Source organism: Embiotoca jacksoni, unplaced genomic scaffold (assembly GCF_022577435.1).
Source record: "Embiotoca jacksoni isolate LCO1_2020_lvr unplaced genomic scaffold, fEmbJac1.0.p SCAF_9, whole genome shotgun sequence".
In the NCBI taxonomy this organism is placed as follows: Eukaryota; Metazoa; Chordata; class Actinopteri; family Embiotocidae; genus Embiotoca; species Embiotoca jacksoni.
This window is the reverse complement of record NW_027185447.1, coordinates 10284080-10304954: the sequence shown is the minus strand read 5'-3', so window position 1 is coordinate 10304954 and position 20875 is coordinate 10284080. Positions and strand designations below refer to the sequence as shown.

At 41.3% G+C, this 20875-nt stretch overlaps 1 protein-coding gene across 1 annotated transcript; it reads left to right on the top strand.

Moving 5' to 3' along the window:
* Positions 1-1084: 1084 nt before the first annotated feature.
* Positions 1085-13962, top strand: LOC138192999 (vasopressin V2 receptor-like). Its single transcript, XM_069140758.1, has 8 exons — positions 1085-1434; positions 2448-2507; positions 6873-6971; positions 8379-8758; positions 9434-9679; positions 9898-10044; positions 10919-11498; positions 12734-13962. The coding sequence occupies exons 4-8, from the start codon at positions 8381-8383 to the stop codon at positions 12928-12930; spliced, it is 1548 nt and encodes a 515-aa protein (XP_068996859.1). The 5' UTR covers positions 1085-1434; positions 2448-2507; positions 6873-6971; positions 8379-8380; the 3' UTR covers positions 12931-13962.
* Positions 13963-20875: the final 6913 nt, after the last annotated feature.

Genomic DNA, 20875 nt, shown 5'->3' with positions numbered 1-20875 from the left:
TCCCTTTTGGCCAAGGATCAATGGCTTTAGGCTGGACAGACAGAGAGTGACCCCATGGGTATATCACTGTGTCTATCTGTGTGGAGCTCTTCTGTGTGCCAATGGGGGCTGGTCAATGTGAATGATATAATACTTGCAAAATGTCAACGAACTACAGTTTTCCTTGTTCGCTTCAGCTTTTTGGGAATAAGTACAGGAGGCTACAATTAAGTTGTCAAAATAAATCTGGGTACATCGCCACTGTTTGCCGGTTATGTCAGATTTCTGTCTGTGTGTGTGTTCAAAATCTGCATGTGTGCATGAATTTATGAATTCTCTCATTGTGTGCACCTGTGACTGTTTGCATGCATGCCAAGGTTTTTTCCTTACCATCGCACGTGAGTGTGTGTGTGTGTGTGTGTGTGTGAGAGAGAAAGCTTTGACATTAAGAAGACAGCATTTCTTTTTCTTTCTTTTTTTTGCCCCAGCCTGCTGTGTACACCAAAGGCGTGACCTGCTGTTAGTCCGGCTGACTCAGCCAATTGGCATTCCTGGTTAGGTAAAAAGTGCTGCTGCAGCCCTTGTCCTCCAGCAACAAAAGACAAGGCAAAAGGGTGCAAAACAGGGGAGAGCTTTGAATAAAAACACAAGCGGTGTGTATCAATGACTTACAGAAGGCATAAATCATTGCAAGGAGGGGAGGTGCTTTGCTGTCTTTCCCTTGGTTGCTCTCTCTCCCAAACACACACACACACACACACACACACACACACACACACACACACATACACACACACACACACACACAGACATATATGCATACATTAACTTTAAAGTAGATTGCATATTCAGCATGTGTACACACTTGTATATAACATGTGCAGGTGTATACCCACAGAACTCGTCTCACTGTTTCTCTCTCTCTCTCTCACACACACACACACGCACGCACGCACGCACACACACACACACACACACTTCATAGGTATGTGTAACATCCTTCCTCCACCCCTGGCGGCAGGCTCCACCCTCTACTAGAGGACAGGCTAGTTGACCCAGGAGGAGGGGAAAGCTGTGAAGGGAGGAGGAGGTAAGAGCAGACGGAGCTCAAATTCATTTCTGCTGCTGGTGTTGGAGGCACAGCACATTGCAAAGGCATAGCGTGACGCACAAGGACCCAAGACACTCATGGATATGAATGGATTACTCTGATAAACATTTGTTAACTACACCACAGCAAGGACAGTATTATCAGAAGACAAATCAAGAACTTGCAGAACTGACCAAAAAAAGTTACTTGGCTTTGATGAAGACACATTGATTTTTTTTTTTTCCTGTCCTGCCTGATTCATCCAGGAGCTGATATTTCATTGAATGGAAGGACATGGATTTAGAGAACGGAATTATTCTTAATAAAATATTGCTTGGAATAAAACTACTCCTGTTATCATAAGAGTAAGTAACTATTATTTAGCCTGTATTGATTGGATGACTAATACACATTTTTATTATATAATAATGATTAATATTTTTGCAAATACTTGTAATCATAATTCACTAATAATTTCCCTTTCCCTTTCAATGACTATAAATACTTTGCAGCCTGGTGGTCTGCTGGAACTTAAATTTGTTCACAGTATTTGCACAAATGTGTTTACCGACCAATCTAGGTCATCACTATGCATGTCGACAGTATGCACGAGACACAAGTATGTCACTCAAGCTTAGTGCACAGCGGTTTATGACTCATCCTTAGTTTTCTCGAATTTATTTATTTTTACAGTTAATTTTTATCCATAGTGATGTTGTCATCATGATCATCATCAGTAATCCCATTAATTTTACATTTATACTGTAAACGTTACAGTGTCCAAAATTTGTGTGTGTCTAAAAGTTAAAGAAAATCAAATTTATGTCATTTAATTGATAATAATTTTGAACTAAAGGAAAACAAAACAATTTTTCTATGAAACACCTGTTTTGGAAAGTGCACCGAAACTGAGGCCAAACCCCTACAGTAACTAAAGTAACTGACTAAAGTAAACTGTGCTGTTGATTATGCATTCTATGTAAAAAAAAATATTCCACAAAATTTCTAAAGATTTACATTTATTATCTTCAGACACAATTTTTTATTTTCAGATGATGGAATGTCACCATCGATTGAATTAATTTTCAGAATCATAAACAGAAAGCTTTTGATAAAGTAATGATACTTCGGGTATGTATTTTCCATCCTAGTTTCAACACATGTCATTTAAGTTAACACAATATTTCAGGTCCTTGTGCTTGATTGAAAACATTTCATGGCAGAACCTAATTGAAAATGCATGTGGTGGCCTAAGATTTTCCATGGATTAAAAAAGCTCAAAGGACCTGTCAGGCTGTTAATGTGATCTGCTCTTGCATTTAACGTTAATGGACCTTAATGGTGACGGCTCTTCATGCTTTGTCCCCCAATCCCACAGACAAAGTACACCAGGAGAAAAGGACACGCTTGAGAAAGCTGACCATGCACTGACAACAAGGTAGGAGGTGACAGACACTGTACACTCACCTTGGGGTGCTCTTCCTTTATGTGTGTGTGTTTTTTTCTTTGTACGTGTGTGTGTCCTGTCCATATTTTCAAAGGAAAATTATAGGTCTTCAATTACAAACGGGAGATTTTGCTGGATGTGCATGCTCGGTATGAACATGCTCGGTCTGTATCTCCAAATTTCCTTAATTTATTACCCAACTTTGAGAATATTTATAAAACAGAACAAATCATTGTTATAATGTAATAATGACAGGATTTTTGGGGGGAAATCTTGTATCTCGACACCACTGCAATTTGTCCGTGTCCAAACGTACAACATCCATTAAACAATCAAAGAAATCTTCTGTGGCTTGTCAATTGAATCAACAAATCACTGTTTTGTGATTGAGAGCATGCAGGAAGCTATTTGTATCAAACAAAGTGCTCGAAAAGGTTTTTCCATGAACTTTCCTTCTTTTCTGTGTAAACACAATCTCATGCACAAAAACATTTCCTTGATCGTGGCCCCTTCAGGAAAAATCATCACCATCATCAGCACTGTTTTTTCATAGTCAGTTTAGTCTCTAACAGGGAATCATTTCATTGTGGTCATTTCATCATGTGGTGTGGATGTGACCATTTCAACTACAAACCTCCAGGCCTGCTTTAGCGGATGTGGTAGGACTGCAGCCCAATTTCTATTCTTCAGGGGGAATACTCTGAACTTCATATCAGCTCTATGGTGTGAAATAAAGTCCTGTTTTGTACAGGGCACATGTTTGTTGGCAGTGAGCTAGTTAATGATACATAACAAGAAAAACAGTCAGTGGTCTTATGAACAGGATTTGTCAGTGATGATAAGGGAACTTGCACCTTCTTCAATACCAGACCCCATGAGTTTTGTCCACTGGCCGGAGTTTTATGGAAATAAAGTCACTGCAGTGCTCTTGAATACAAAACTCAAGTGACACCATGGCAAAACACAGCTGCAATGTGGGCAAGCACTGACTGTATCACTGCGTGCAATGAGGTGTGGACCCGCTCAATGAACTTTTAATGGGTTGTTTGGGAAAGACACACATGGGCCCACATAGGCTGCAGTTTGCGGGGGGGGGGGGGACCAGAACCTGCAGAAAGACAGGAATAAATCATAGATAAAGAGCTGTGAATCTGATTTTTAATGAGTACAGCTGGTGCCCCACACATCGAAATGCATAAATATTTACAGATTATCCATCTGCCACTGAACCTCCATATCCGGAAGGTGAATTTATGCTTTCATACATTTCATTTATGTGGGATCTGATTTACTGATATGTGGAGCTTGAAGGAACAATACGTGTTCATTATATGCTTCGTCATGCAGATGAAATGCTGCACACCCGTGTTTGTAGCATCTCGTGATTCATCCAGGTTTTTATTGAGTGAGAATCCATTGATCATTATGGAGATAAAGTCTCGTAGGATAGAATACTCAAGCTTATCACACGGTGGGATCTAATGCTTGTTTCATGTTTACTTTCAGTCAATTTACATGCAGATTGGGCTGGACCACATTAATCCTGTTTCCTGTTGCCAAAGTCAATTAATGATTATGTTAGTTAAAATCCACCTGAAAAATGAACATATCAAAAGAAGTTTCCTCTGCAGTTTTGATCCTTGATGACAGGGTGGTGGTGAATGAGTTAGGAAAGAGGGGAAAGAACTGAGTGGGGGATGACTGTGAAAATATTTTTTTTTTGAAATAGCGAAACAGGTGAGAGGAAAAAATAGGAAGCAGGCAGAGGAGCAGATTGTGGGCAGGGGTGTGTGTGTGTGTGTGTGTGTGTGTGTGTGTGTGTGTGGGCGGGGGGGGGGACGCGACAGAGAGGTCCTCATTAATCAGGATGGGTCAAACCTGGTCAAAGGATCAAATCAGGGGACTGACAAGCACAAACTAGACAGGCAGGGATGTGTTGGATCTATTGCACCCAATGAATACCCACCTGTTAAAATGTGCATTACAAATTACTTTATACTTTACATTGTGGCTAACCAAACTGTGCTTTTTTGATTTGAATGTATTTTCTCTGATTCCTGGAATCCATTGTTCTTGTTTCATTTTACTCAAAGACGTACAAATGCAGTTGACCAACATTTCAATATAAAATTGTTTTAGTCAACTGAAACCTCCATAACCTTTTGAATTCAAAGGCAATATCATATCATATATACTTATATCAAACTAAACTTGTTTTACTTTGAAAATGACAACTCTTTTGACATCTCAATGATTGTTTTGTCATATCCTTGGTACTTAACATACTTTAGGATGCTTTAAGACATCAGTGTTTGGATCTTGGCATAGCAGGAACATGACATAGTTTGTCAAAGGGAATGACCAAACATGTGTGAGCAGCAAGAAAAGCTGACTGAGAAGTTGAAAGATGTGAGTTGATGGTATCTATAAAGTTTTTTTGTGGTCTTTAACTACTTGTTTCTGTCATCCCCGAGGCACTGGGAGCCTGAGCCCCTCGTGTGGGAAGTCAGTATAGGATGGAGCGGATATGAAAATGTATGGTTGCACACTGGTTTGCCTCTGGAGAGGAAGGCAGGGGAGGGGTTGACGCAACCATTAATCAGGGTGAAAGCCTCAAAGCAAAAAGAGGAAGCAGAGTAACTACCAAGAGCAGTGTCTACAGTCCATCCAGCACAGAGAAATGGAATAATTTGTGCTTTACATTAATACAGACAGACAGATGGGAATGATGTGATGTACATGGAATACATTAAAACGGCATCCAGGACAGTTCTTCAGACATTATTTACCTTCTCTGTGTAGCTTCAGTTTAAGGAATTCCCTCTTAGGATAAGATGTGCTACTGCCAGAAGTTTTGAGATATGCATGGGTCTCCTGTTGTTGAGCCATTCAGCAATTTGACGATAATTCATCTTGATCTCTTGGATGCGCAAGCAATGCAAATGAGACTTGAACATATTTGGAGAAAATACACTACTCTCTTCAGGAGTAGAGGAAAACAGGGGAAGTGGTGAAAGAAGTATTCTGATCCTTTACTTAAGTGAAAGTACCAATACAACAATGTGAAGTCCTGCATGAAAAATCCTACTACAGTAAAAGTTTAGTATTTGCAGCGAAATGACATTAAAGTATTAAAGTCACTAGTTTATTAATAGGGAAGCATCAGTGTCTAAACAGCATGGTACTGTTGTAGCTGCTGGAGGTGGACCTAGAACTACTTTATATGCAGTTTTATTTGCAGTGACAGCAGATAAATCTGAGGGAACGTCAGATGATTACTGGGACAGGAAAGAAGAAGAAAAAAGTTCTGATCCACAAATTTTTTTTCAGCTCTTGGAGTTTTTCTCTAATGTTTGATTTTTGGTGAGATATTGGATCATTTGGACATTTAATGAAAGGAAACCTGAGAATTTTAGACGGAAGAATCTCTCAAAATCACTTAAAAGTTTGTTAAATCATCTATTGTGTCAAATCTTCATCTTAAAAGTAAGCCGTCACATAGTGGAGTAGAAAGTACATTATTTCCCTCTGAAATGTAGATGATTGGAAGTATAAAGTAGCATCAAATTGAAATACTCAAGTAAAATACCTCAAAATTGTACTGAAGCACAGTACTTTAATAAATGTACTTTGTAAATTTCCACCAGGGGATAAATCAGAAATTCTTAGAACAACACTTGCATTTGGGCAGAGCTATCCATTGTGAAGAAGAAAAGATAAGTCTTGACACCATTACTGTGGGTCCTTCTTACCAATTATTAGTTCTTCTCATTCATTTTACAGAATGCAGTTTGGGGATATTAATTGAGCATTACTATAACACTCTGTTCTCAGGCCACACAGGTACACTGCAGCAGCTGCCTATATGTCATTACTCCTTATCTGCACAGAGGCATACTTAAAAATAGGGATTTCACATCGTTTGGCAAATATACATATTGAGATTATGTAGAGTATTAAGGACCACAGCAGCACAAAAAACCTCCCAAGAATTATGCTGTAATTGCAGAGGGGGGCACAAGGCTCCTCAGAGCCTGACAAAGAGAGGCCAGGAGGTTCTTTGATGGAAAAAAAAAAAAGTCCTTGTTTTCTAAACCCCTTATTAAAGTAAAACAATAAACAGATAATAGGAATGAATATACAAAGGACCTTTGGACTGGTCCAAATATCCGAGAGTAATTACAGAGCAAAAACCTCACCAAACAGTGCAGCTTTAGCGTTTAGTGAGAAAAGTTATATATGGTTTAGCCATGTATGGCAGATTATGGTTGCCTGGTGTGGCAGCAGGGATTCACTCAAACCAGAAGAGAGATTGTCAGAAACGGTTCCGCCTAGATTATTTCCTTTCACCCGTAGATCTACCTTCATGCTGGGCAGAGACGTCCAGCTGGCCTGGCCTGTCATGCGCTCATCTGAATACATTCCTCTGGAAAAACCAGCATGTAAAGTTTGACAGTAAGTTCAGCTGTGTTATCTCACACACCCAGCAGTGACGAGGCTATTACTAACAAATTGGTCATCAGGTCTCAGTGTAATAGTGACAACAACCTTGTAATGTCTCGTAAGCAAATCGCTCGTTATCATCGTTATGGTTTTCCACCTATTTTTAGACAAGGAAAAATGTCCAAGCACCCATTCAGTGCAACACTTGTATACTGTATCTAACCACTCCTTGCACATTAGTGACAATGATAATTTGCTAAGGTGTCAGTCAACACACACTAATGGCACATAGCTCTCTACAGAGCTGTATTTGCCCACCCCTTTTTCCTTATCTTATCATCCCCCTCCACAAATCTATTCTTTTACCTTTCCTGGGCAGGTTTTTTTTTTTTTTTTTTTTTCCCTTTTCTCCCAGCAGCATTTATCAGTCTTCTTTCATCCTCTTCCATCTTTCTTCACAGACTTTATTGTACGTGCAGTTTACTTGACAAAGGCTGCCCTCAGCATCCCATGACTCTGTTTCTGAAACTGTCATCTCATTCCTTTCAGCTCCCTGTTCTTTTTAGCCATTTATTTATAAGCAAAGAAAAATAAACACAAAAAGTCTTATTGAGATTGAGAGAGAGTGTGACTGGGGTAGGAGGGGAGAGAAAAGATCATCTGGATGCATGAGAGAAAGCTGGATAGAGGGGAACAAAAACAAGAGAAAACAGGAATGTATGGGTGTAAAGCATGGGATGAGAGCGATTATGAGAGCAGAGGTGAGGGAATAAGAGTGGTGGGATAGAAGGCAAAGCTGTCAAATCAACCTTGAGAAAGTATGAAAAAGAAAATAAACCCCAACTAGACTTGCGTCAGACAGAATGGGAAGCTTTGAGAGATGGACAAACAGACAGGCTTGAAGACTTATTAAAAAAAATTTGAGATAACATAATAATATTCACATGGCAGCATGATTGGTGCAGTGTCTGGCTTTCATTACTTTCAGTCAAGTTTCATGGAGTTGCACAAGGTGAATTATTTGTTGTGTACGATGTGAAACTGTTACTGAAGCCACAACAAAGAGTCCCTGTGATTAATCACCACATTAACTTAATCTATTTGAAATAAAAGGCCCAGGAGTTTTAGTTTGGATTCCCAGTGTTACAAAAAGGAAAAGTTCAAAATTACTGAGCTGACAAATTTAAGGGCACTTAGGGGAAATTCAATAAGGGGGTCAGATATGGTGCTGATGTTGCTCAGTACAAGTAAATTGTTTGTAGATTAAAAAAAAAATCTGTGCTAAAATCTGAGCACAGACAGTCTTGTGACACTGCACTAGTTTAACTTCTACTGATCATATTATTCAGAGTATTGTTAGACACACAGCAAACAACCAATTTCAAGGCATTTCCCACTTTAACACTGTTTGTCTTTCAGGAATGGAAAGCATCAGTGTGGAAACAGACTGGGATGGGTTAGGCCTCTCCTCTCAGGGTGCCACAGGAAGAAATAACTTCTCTTCCTCATTTGTCTCGGAGCTGAACTCATTCAACACGTCTCACAGCGGAGGACACTTCTTCGGGATCTTTCTAGAGAATGGCTCCAACACCACGCCTCGCACCCTGCCCCAGCCCAGGGTGAGGGACCTGGGCCTGGCCCGGGCTGAGATCGCAGTGCTTGGGGTGGTGCTGGCTCTTACCACCCTGGGGAACAGCTTTGTGTTGTGGGTGCTTCTGAGGAGGAGGAAGCATAATGCACCGATGCACGTGTTCATGGTCAACCTGTGTGTGGCTGACCTGGTGGTGGCCCTCTTTCAGGTCAGTTCAAGGGTTTGCTTAAAGCATTAATGTAACATAAAGTATTGAAATATAACAGGAGTGGACAATACATTATAATCACACATAACTGCTCTCTCAGTTTGGTAAAGAATATTCAGGATTTTTTTTTTTTTTTTGCTAGTTAAATGTAATTTAGTCAGAAGGCCTGTTGTGATCAATAATCTTTTTTGGGAAAATTCAAGTTAAATACATTTTCCCTTTTCCCCCTAGCATATAGATTTCCAATGTTTATGATTCATCAAAATAAATTCACCAAGCAATACCGATACATTTTCATACACTGTTCTTGGTAACATTGAACACTAGATTTTAAATACAGATTTTAACCTCCATTGTCACTGAAAAATGTTCTTTAACTTCATTGGTTTTAGCTCAGTTGCTGAGTAGCCCAAATTTCTTAGAAACACTTTAATACTGCCATAAAAGTGAGAAATTTGTCATGGCAAGTAAAATGGTATTAAATGCAGAGGTTGAACAAAAAGGTTTGTTCTTTTTTTGTCCAACACCTGTATGTGACAGGTGTTGATAGATAAGCTCTATCAGGCCTTGGCAATGCTAGCAATACTTGTTAACATTGAATGTCACCAGAGAAGATACTCCAATAGGAGCCACTTTATTTTAATGACTGATTTTTTTGTTTTAATCTGTGTCCAGGTTCTTCCCCAGCTAATATGGGACATTACTGAGAGGTTTCAGGGGCCCGACTTGCTCTGCAGGTCCATCAAGTACTTGCAGATTGTGGGCATGTTTGCTTCCTCCTATATGATAGTTGCCATGACAGTAGACCGGCACCATGCCATCTGCTGCCCATTGCAGGCCTACCGTGGGGGAGCGATGTCCCGCTGGAACACCCCTGTCATGGTGGCCTGGGCCCTGGCACTAGCACTCAGCATACCACAGGTAGGGAGGGGTGAACACACAGGCAAACAAAATGTTTCACACAACACACAAAAACACATGGTGAAATAGGAAATGAGAGCTCAGCGTGCGTTCATACCCTGGTGTCTACAGTACAATTCAAGATGTTGGTCTATTTTTAACTTGATGGGCTACAGGAGAGGAACCTCATGTCATGTCTGTGGGTGTGCTGACCACCCCTCTTTTGTCACGTCTGTCAGGTGTTCATCTTCTCTCGCTCAGAAGTGGCTCAAGGGGAGTTTGAGTGCTGGGGTCATTTTGCTGAGCCGTGGGGGCTGAAGGCCTACATCACCTGGATGACTGTGGCTGTCTTCCTCCTTCCCGCCCTCATCATCACCATCTGTCAAGTAATACCGGTTGTACTGGCTGCACTCAGAACTGCCCACAAAGAGTATTGACTATAGGATTACACGCTCAAGGCAACAATATCCAATAATGAAGCATGTGGCATGAATGAAATGTTGTTTTGTTTTCATGAAGGGGGCATTTGGCGGGTATTATGTAGCATCCCATGGTGGATAGGCATGCTGGCCTGCCTCCCATCAGTCCTACTCTATTTAGGGAAGGATATTTCTGGGGTGCAGCTATTTCCCCTAATTAACACAGCACTTTGAGATTCACTGCTGAGACGGCTGCCCGGTCTGAGAACCTCCTGCCAGGAAATGGAATGTACCAGATCTCAGCCAAACTTAGAAACCCTGACCTTTTTTCAATATCAGACACTTTCTGTGAGAGAGAGGAATGATCTTCTGTTGAGGGATGCGATTATAAAAATTTTAATTTAATCAGCTGATTAAATCCCATGTATTGTAAAACATATTTGGGAAGATACCAAAAGAAACTGTCTAATTAAAGTGTCTCTTAAAGCTTCTTTAAAAGTAAAATATGTGCCGTTGGCAGAACAGTTGGCAAAAACAAACCTTACAATCAAGACAAATATGGTAAAATAGTTGTAAGTATGAATCACCTAAGATTACAAATCATTTTACTGCAGTAAAATATTATGGTATTCTCATACAGAGTGAAGGAATAGTGGTGTTTAATAATGCCTGACACTGATTTTGGCTGATGGTGAAGGCCAATACAGTCTTTTGTAAATAAGACTGTCTGCAGCTATGACAAGCATGAAACTTAACCCTCGGGGCCTTCAGTATGTGAATGAATGTCTTGTTTCCTTCATATTGAGCTGTGCTAACTCTTAAAAATATTCTTATTTTGCAGATAAGAATCTTTCGCGAGATTCACAATAACATCTATCTGAAGTCAGAGAGGATGGTGATGGCTGAGTTGAAGAAGGGCGAAATCCTCTTCCGCTTCCACACCTTTAAGAAGGAGGATGAGCGGGCCAGGGAGAGGGGGAGACGGGCGTCTGGAGGAGGGAGCAGGGACGGGAGAGGAGCACAGCTCTTAAAGGGTGCTAATAACAACCCTCACAATAACAGCCAAGTGGGAGAGTGTTACGACTATGTACCATCTGCTATCCAGTATAACAGTTGTTGTGGTGAACATGCGACAACAACAACAACAACATCGCCAATAACGCAGCAGCAAACGCTGAACAGCTCAGATTGCCAGGAGACCAACACCAACTCTCCCCATTGCTCCCTTGATTATGCCCCCCCTCCCCCTCCCCCTCCCCCTCCCCCTCCCCCTCCGGGGACTCCACCACCAAGCATCACTAAAGCCATGTCCAAAACAGTGAGGATGACTCTGGTCATTGTGCTGGTCTACACTATCTGCTGGTCACCGTTCTTCATCGTCCAGCTGTGGGCAGCCTGGGACCCCAACCCTCCAGACCAAGGTCAGTCACAAACATCTGTGTGTGCAATTCACCCTCAAAAAACAACACAAACATTTCTGTTCCAAGGATTTCAGATGAATCACTGATGTTGTTTTTCCCACATGGATTGATCCTCCATACTTCAGTTAATCCTTTTAATTGCCTTTAATGTGCTAACCTTACCTCTTTTGCACTCTAGGCAGCTAAAGGCTAAATGATTGGATGTGGTTCATTACAACAACCTCTGATCAATGCTGATGTCCATTTTAGTGAGTCTAAATAGCACCTTACTCATTATTCCAAAGACTAGTTCCTGCTCACATGTGGTTGTAGTGAAATACCAGGTCAAAACCAATGTTTGTTTTGACCCATGACCAGGAACCCCTGCTTCTGTACATTCTGGCACACAAACAGCATCTGTTGATGTCTTTCCTGGCAGCCAATGACGAGGCAAGCAAAGAAGGCCAGTGTTGCCTCAAGCTATGGCTGGTGGTATGGACCGAGTGTGTGTCCTCTGATGTGAAGCTAAAGACACACACCAGTAAATAACCTGTTAAATAACCTGTTTATATTCCTTGCTGATTTTGCAACACAGACAGATGTTAACATTTCATCAACAATGATCTGTGCCAGCAGCTTGCACACATTCAAAATCACAAGCAGACACACTCAGCAAGAGGTGTAAGCTTGCACGCACACATGCACATGCACACACACATACACACACACACACATACACACACACATACACACATGGACACATGCATCTACAAAGTGCACTCACATGCAGCAACAAGTACGCATACACATGAATGAGTCCTCGCTGGCCTACAGCTTCACTCACAAACACACACACACACACAGCTGATTATTATCAGCTTTGTATTCTGAAATCAGTTTGTCCTCATCTATTGTCCTCGATTGAATGCAGTGAAACAAGCAAGTTTTACTTATTATATAAAAGACTTATTATTGGAAGTGGAAAAAAAACAACTGGAAAAGGAAGTATGTAAGGTTTTTGGCCTCTGGAGTATTTATAATCCTGTTGCTTTTCCTGAGGGAAATAAAATGAAAAACAATCATCGTGACTTTTTCATTATCAAACTAAATAGTTATGTTGGTTTCTGAAGAGAGAAGAGAACAATGTGATGTATTCTGTGATCTATCCTTTTTGACCATTTTTTACAGACTGTATACTGTATTTATCTCTGAATATGAATGTGTTTATGCACTTTTAATGTGTGTCCCCTCTGCAGGAGTGGCCTTCACCATCCTGATGTTGCTGGCCAGTCTGAACTCATGCACCAACCCGTGGATCTACACAGCTTTCTCCAGCAGCGTGTCCAGAGAGCTGCAAAACCTGCTATACTGCCGGTCACGACCTGGCCGCCGGGGATCCTTGCCCGACGACTCTACCACCACACACACCTCCACCAAGGACAGCATGCACTGACAGAGGCTGTTGAGACAGACACAGAGACATGCATGCAAAGTCATGCATGGGTGTAAATGTGTCTGTTGCAAGGGCATGCTGTTGCGCCCAACTCTGCCGCCAACACCACCTCCAGCGTCACAGCCTGAGAACAGACAGCGCTGACCTCCACCAGATGTTTTCAGCGACGAAGGGCAGCTGTACTGTCAGCAGGGCCTCTATCAGTAATCACCTGTCCTCTCCGCCTCAGCAGTAGAGACGCGTGTCATTGAAGATGACAACACCATACACAGCCCAGCGTTTTAGTGCATCTGCAATGCAAAACAGGCTGGAAAGTAAGGCAATTTTCACGTCAGCTGCTGAGTAGGACCTTGAGCAGTGATTTACAGTGGGTACGGAAAGTATTCAGACCCCTTTACATTTTTCACTCTTTGTTTCATTGCAGCCATTTGCTAAAATCAAAAAAGTTCATTTTATTTCTCATTAATGTACACTATGCACCCCATGTTGACAGAAAAAAACAGAAATGTAGAAATTTGTGCAAATTTATTAAAAAAGAAAAACTGAAATATCACATGGTCATAAGTATTCAGACCCTTTGCTGTGACACTCATATTTAACTCACATGCTGTCCATTTCTTCTGATCCTCCTTGAGATGGTTCTACTCCTTCATTGGAGTCCAGCTGTGTTTAATTAAACTGATTGGACTTGATTAGGAAAGGCACACACCTATCTATATAAGACCTTACAGCTCACAGTGCATGTCAGAGCAAATGAGAATCATGAGGTCGAAGGAACTGTCCAAGGAGCTCAGAGACAGAATTGTGGCAAGGCACAGACCTGGCCAAGGTTACAAAATAATTTCTGCAGCACTCAAGGTTCCTAAGAGCACAGTGGCCTCCATAATCCTTAAATGGAAGAAGTTTGGGACGACCAGAACTCTTCCTAGACCTGGCCGTCCAGCCAAACTGAGCAATCGTGGGAGAAGAGCCTTGGTGAGAGAGGTAAAGAAGAACCCAAAGATCACTGTGGCTGAGCTCCAGAGATGCAGTAGGGAGATGGGAGAAAGTTCCACAAAGTCAACTATCACTGCAGCCCTCCACCAGTCGGGGCTTTATGGCAGAGTGGCCCGACGGAAGCCTCTCCTCAGTGCAAGACATATGAAAGCCCGCATAGAGTTTGCCAAAAAACACATGAAGGACTCCCAGACTATGAGAAATAAGATTCTCTGGTCTGATGAGACCAAGATTGAACTTTTTGGCGTTAATTCTAAGCGGTATGTGTGGAGAAAACCAGGCACTGCTCATCACCTGCCCAATACAATCCCAACAGTGAAACATGGTGGTGGCAGCATCATGCTATGGGGGTGTTTTTCAGCTGCAGGGACAGGACGACTGGTTGCAATTGAAGGAAAGATGAATGCGGCCAAGTACAGAGATATCCTGGAAGAAAACCTCTTCCAGAGTGCTCTGGACCTCAGACTGGGCCGAAGGTTCACCTTCCAACAAGACAATGACCCTAAGCACACAGCTAAAATAACAAAGGAGTGGCTTCGGAACAACTCTGTGACCATTCTTGACTGGCCCAGCCAGAGCCCTGACCCAAACCCAATTGAGCATCTCTGGAGAGACCTGAAAATGGCTGTCCACCAACGTTCACCATCCAACCTGACTGAACTGGAGAGGATCTGCAAGGAAGAATGGCAGAGGATCCCCAAATCCAGGTGTGAAAAGCTTGTTGCATCATTCCCAAGAAGACTCATGGCTGTACTAGCTCAAAAGGGTGCTTCTACTCAATACTGAGCAAAGGGTCTGAATACTTATGACCATGTGATATTTCAGTTTTTCTTTTTTAATAAATTTGCACAAATTTCTACATTTCTGTTTTTTTCTGTCAAGATGGGGTGCTGAGTGTACATTAATGAGAAATAAAATGAACTTTTTTGATTTTAGCAAATGGCTGCAATGAAACAAAGAGTGAAAAATTTAAAGGGGTACCCACTGTATATGAAAAAAAAAGGCTCTTGCCCTGCTCATACATAGCAGAGCAGCAGGAATGCAAGGGCTGGGTTGCTGCATTAATGGCCTTACGGCACGCCTAATGTACAAAGCAGCAGACAAAGCTATGGGTGTAGAGAAAACCCGAGCAGCAGGATGAGGGAACAGAAAAAGAAACACATGCAGGCAGCACGAGACAATGAGACTGCTGTTGGCCTTATAACAGACAGAGACAAAGGATTTTACAGTTGCAGGAGTGGTCCTGAGAAGGTTGTACATAAAATCTGATACTGTGAGAAAACTTTGTCTGATCAAAGAGGATTAAAGGCGAATGCTTGAGGCTGAATTCATATTCGCCAAGGAGGAATTCAGTTTCTAAGAACGGTAGTGACTTCTTAGTAAGACAGTCAAAGATTCACTCATGAAGATGGTGCGGAGTCGAGGCAATGGAATACTGTGGATTAACAGACACTCACAAACAAACACAAGTGAGGCCAAGAAGAATACAATTGAACAACCCGGGTTTCCATAACCAAGTGGGACACAATTATGTGACTGTATTTTGCACAAACACAGCAGATGAGGTAGACAACATGACCTTCTTGTCATGCTCTCTTGACAGCATGAACCAAGAACATGATGCAGAAGAAACACAAAGGAAACTAATGGGAAACATTCAGCAACATTTCAACAACATTCCATTTACAGCGACGAACAATGTAAAGTATATTTATTTAAAATGTAAGGCACATTAGCTACTATTACATATTATGTAACATAAAATTTGAATGTAAATCATCAACTGTAATGGTCTGAGGTATGTTGTAGGAAAATAGATGTCAAACCAAAGATTTTTCTAAAGCGTGACTCACGTCTTAACAGTAGAGATATTAGGTGTCAAAAGAAACTACTGCACGTCAGTTAAACTGCAAATCTATTTAAGAAAAAGCTCCATATCAACAGTGAAAGCTTCAAGTCAACAGCAAGTGCCTTTAATGTCAGTAGACGTTTTGAGAGGGGCATCCCTCTCTCGATTAATCTTCATGTGAGGTCAGCCATGTTATTCTTAGACAGACCTACCACCAGAACAGGGATCATAGGATATGGTATATCACAACTTGAGCCATGTGTTCTTTTGTCATTTTATTCATTGTTACACAAATAGAAATGCACACCCACACACACACATGATTCAGTCCCTGTTACTGACCTTGGGGTACAGTTTTTATGACATTTTTATGTGTAAAGAGTAATGCAATATGCCCCTCAACTGCATGGCAGACTTAAAACAGTAATGTTATGACTTTTTTATTATAAAATTGTATAAGCTACTGTACATACAGTAGATGTGATAACTTTGTATGTACAAAATTATATTAGAGTTTCGGTCACACGATTAATTTCAGATTAGACATTTTGGAAAATGATGGTGTCTGTTATTTTTTTTTACATTGTTCTCTCACATTCAGCACATCCTTTTTTGCTACGAGAGGCCAGTGTTATGAGTCGTTAGGACAATACTTGGGATACTTTCAAGGTATCTCAGGAGCACTTGTCTGGGTCGAAGGAGAGGCCTCACCTTTTCCTCTGTGCGGCCGATGTGTTTGGGCTTTCAGCACGCCACTGTGCATTTGTTCCCCAGACACAAGCCTCCACTTTGATTCTCTGCCAAGTGAAAGGCTACAGCAACAACGTCCAGTGTCTCACTTTGTTACTTCAGGAAATAGATGAACTTCTCCCAAACCTTCGGGGTGTTCATGTATTTTCCTCCTTCCTGTCAGGAAGTTGAGAGGCCAGAGGATGATTATTCTCTGCTGAAAGGGTCAGACTTCAGATCCATCCAGCTTCTCAGATCGATGGGAGAGGCCAAACTCACTTCAATAGGGCATTATACTTACCGTCAAACCATTAGTGAGCATTAAAACTGCATAAATAATGAATGTAGATTAAGAATTTGTTGGCACAAACACTTCAAAAATCCACTAAAAATAGACCCATCATAGCAGAGAATTTCCCTGCGAGTCTGTGTTGTTTCCTGAAGATAGAAATCCTGACAGTTGCTATTATCACTGCAACCACCACCATCCCTCACTTGTCAGAGCATATGATCGATGGTCTATAGGGTAGGTCACTGCTTATAATCTTGCAGTGTGTGTGCCAGTGTGCGTGTGTTTATGCTAAACTCAAGGTCACGTCTTCATCACAGTGGGGCAGCATTTCCCGCGAGGCCTGTGGCTGCGATGGAGTATAAAGGAAAAAAACAACTCTTCAGATTGGCTCTCACAAGGGCATGAAAATGGGGGCAACTTCCCTCTTCAGATCAATTTAAGGCCAGTAAAGGTGTGCAAGCAGTGGTTCTGAGGAATGACAGAGCCCCCAAGCCTTGACCACAGTCAGTATGAATCAGAGCTGGGGCTTCACTTACTGAGCAATGTGTCTGCATTGCTTAACTCAAGACCCCTCCACACACCAGATGACTGCCGAAATGCCGCTGAGCTCATTCCAACACAACGGGAGGCATATCTGGCCCAAACCAACTTACACAACCGTCTCCAGTGTCAGGAGAGAGCACTGGAGCATCATACTTTATAATCAGAGGAAGCAAAAGAAAAAAGACAACCAGTTTATCAGACCATCTCAAAACACAAAACTCTTTTCTTTGTTATAATATATAGCCAAACTTTTATTTTATTAGCAGCAATTATGATTCTACACAAGCATCACACTTTGTAGAAGTCAAAGTATTTACTGATTTGAAAGGGGTTATTTCACGGAGAGCCGGGGGAATCAAGGTTAGCTTTTATTACTTCCACCCACCTTGTTTTCATTACTTAAAGCATGATTGTGTTTACACCTCGACAAGACCCTGCAAATTTTTTTTGGTTGTAAAAACAGGCATGTGGACTCTATCTGATAAAACCCATTTTATGTGAGGTCATTCAACATGCTTTCACAGGATTTGTGCTAAGAAAGGGTTTGTTGTGATGTATCTGCTCCTGTTTAACCTACAGTATTTCATGGCTCCGAAACAACTGTGTGCGGAACACGTAAAAAAAAGAAGCTCTGTACCTGAGGTAGACCTTTTGGTGTGAAATGTAGAGGGGGTGTCTAATATGATGGAGAAAAATAGGGGGAAAGGAGAAATTGGACATTTTCCCCATAGATGGTTCTTGACTGGCAGTTGCATTAAAAGGCAAAGAGGATTAGAGGATGCCCAAACAGGACAGGAAGCAGGAGATAATGGAGAGAAAAGCACAAAAGCTTGGAGTTGACTGCCAGTTTATTCACTCCAAACACACTCAAACTGTTTTGGTTGAAGCTGCTATCCATCTAACACGCCTCACTGTACATACACATCCATGAAACAACCAGAACAATAACTGTTATTGCAGTGAAGGCAGGGGAAGATACCATCTGTTTTCTGATTATTGAACTAGTTCACAGTTTATTGAAAGTGTTCTATTTTTTTTATAAAAAGTGTGAAGAACGAGCAGGAAAAACAGTGCTTGCGGCTTAGACAGAAAAGTGTGACTCCATGTGAGAATCATTTGTGCCACGCCAGTTTCCACATTGCTGAATCCCACTAAGCCCATTGGTGTCTGCCCCTGGAGTTGGTGCTTTACACACCGCTGTCAAAGCAGCTTTTCTCTGCCTCATAGCACGCACAGACACACACACACACACACACACACACACACACACAGAAAAACACACATTGACTTTTCTACTGTAGCTTTCACAAAAAAAGGTTTTGTCTTGTGTAATAATGATACATGGAAACGTTCAATGATAAGGACATATGTGCAGTTATATTATAGTGGAATAACTATTCAGATGTTTTAGCCAAAAGCATCAATACATAAATGTAAAAGGAATAGGGCACATAAATTCTACTTAACTAAAGGTGCATCAGTATTTGCAGCAAAATGTAAAAGTACTGGTTGGATCTCTCTGACTGATATATTGATATAGCCTATATGACATTGTTAGATTAATAACACTTAAGAATGAGTGTATAAGCAGCATGTTACCATTGTAGTGGCTGCAGGTGGAACTAGTTTGAACTATTTTATATCCACTTTTATATACAGAGACAGCAGGTACATGAGGGTACTTTAGATGATTACTGGGAGAGGAAAGAAGAAAAAACTAATTCGATTTTCAGTCTTAGTGTCTTTTTCTATAATCTTGGATTCTTGGTGACATGATGGATCATTTAAACATTTATTGAAATAAAACAATGTGCGAAGTTTAGAGTGGAAAAATCACTACATTTGCTGGAGCTGTTAACAACTCAGACACCTGAAATGTGAGTAAAGTAAAGTATGTCTACCTCAATACTTTACTTACAGTACTTGAGTAAATATACCCAGTTACTTTCCACCAATTCTGTGTTGTGTAATCATATAAATAGAAATGTGAGAGGGAATACTTTGTTTACATGACCTTAAAAATTTGCATCTAAAACAGAAACAAAATATGAAGATAAACAAATCACAATGGACAGAATAAATTGTTACTTCCTGTGTGTGCTTTTAGACCGAAAAGACAACAACTTTATCAAAACATTTCACGTTACATCCACAGCTATGGCCACTGCAGCGTGGGCTGGAGTTGAGCACAGCGAACTGTCACACAACAAAGAGAAGGAAGCGTCTTCTTGTGTCAGCATAGACTCAGTGGCCTCCTTTGACTGTTTGTTTGTTCATTCCATCTGTATCCCTTCATCCATCCAGCCGTCCCCAACTTCCCACAGTCTAATAGGTGACTCTGTCAGGGAGTGTCTTGACTGTCCCCAGCTCATGTCTTCTCTGAATGAACATTGTGATGTCCCTATCGTCTCCTTGCAGACTGTAGGTGCCAGAAGACAAAAAGCTGAGAGCAGCGTTGTTGTCGAAGCCACAGAAAAGCAGACGTGAGAAACTTCTTGTGTTCTGCGCAGCACGTCGTATTTACGTGAGCAGATCGCATTAGTCTTGTACAAAGTTTCCATTATTCTCATGGGACCGTGTGAGAAGTTGCAGTTGTGCTGCTCCCGTGGACGTAAACTCAGCACTCTTGTGTGCAGAACAGTGAGTGCAAACACAGATTTGGGACACAAACGGAAATAGACGTGCTAAATTTAAATCCCTCCAACAAACTAGATCCCATTAGCACGAGTTTGCTCTGAGTACATATAAATATGACAAACTGTAGTGAAGTGGATGTAAAGCAGAACAAGGGCTCGTAGTGAATTATGCACGTGTTGCATTACTTTGGCAACAGTTTATACAGAATCAGTAAAAAAATCTTGTGTCATCTGTCCATGAGTTTGTAGCTGGCTCCAACAGAGACTTGAAAAGCAGCACAGAGCTGCCACAGTGTGTTCGACTGGTGGCACTGCACTATAGGAAGTCAGAACACAAGAAACTCTTGTGACCGTTCATTGAATTAATACCAATAACATATTTACTGCTGGTTTATAACACGAGCAAACAGGACAGGACATCAGCCGCAGGTGTCCCAGTGAGTCGGGACACGTATCTCTCCTTGACTATCTAGGTTATGCCGGTGGGACAGCTCGTCTCTCCTTTGCGGATAAATATAACCACCGTGCCCACTGAGAGTTCAGCCACAATCTCCGAGCTGATCGTGTTTACAGCAGCAACTGAATTATTTCTTATGGCTTGGTTAACTTCTATAGATCTTTTTGAAGAAGCACATAGGTTAAAAATGTTCCATTCATACAGAATGTGTACATCTTTCTTGATAGAAATTCTGAGAAACATATCATCAAATCAGATTTGGAGGACAGAAATTGAAGCTCTTCTGTATGACAATTTGTCATCCCTCTAGTAAATTACACTGTGAACGATAAACCTGCTTGGATCTGGTTGTCGCTTGAGTTGACAGCTCTGGAATAGCAGACGATGAGTCCTCCTTTCTGACTTGGAGAAAAAGGCATTTACAGAAAGGCAGACTGTCAGTG

Excerpts from the sequence above, each read along its gene's own strand:
- LOC138192999 (XM_069140758.1), top strand. The coding sequence starts at position 8,381 with ATGGAAAGCATCAGTGTGGAAACAGACTGGGATGGGTTAGGCCTCTCC. Across the intron at positions 8,759-9,433 it reads TGGTGGTGGCCCTCTTTCAG|GTTCTTCCCCAGCTAATATG; the intron begins GTCAGTTCAAGG and ends ATCTGTGTCCAG. Across the intron at positions 11,499-12,733 it reads CCCCAACCCTCCAGACCAAG|GAGTGGCCTTCACCATCCTG; the intron begins GTCAGTCACAAA and ends TCCCCTCTGCAG.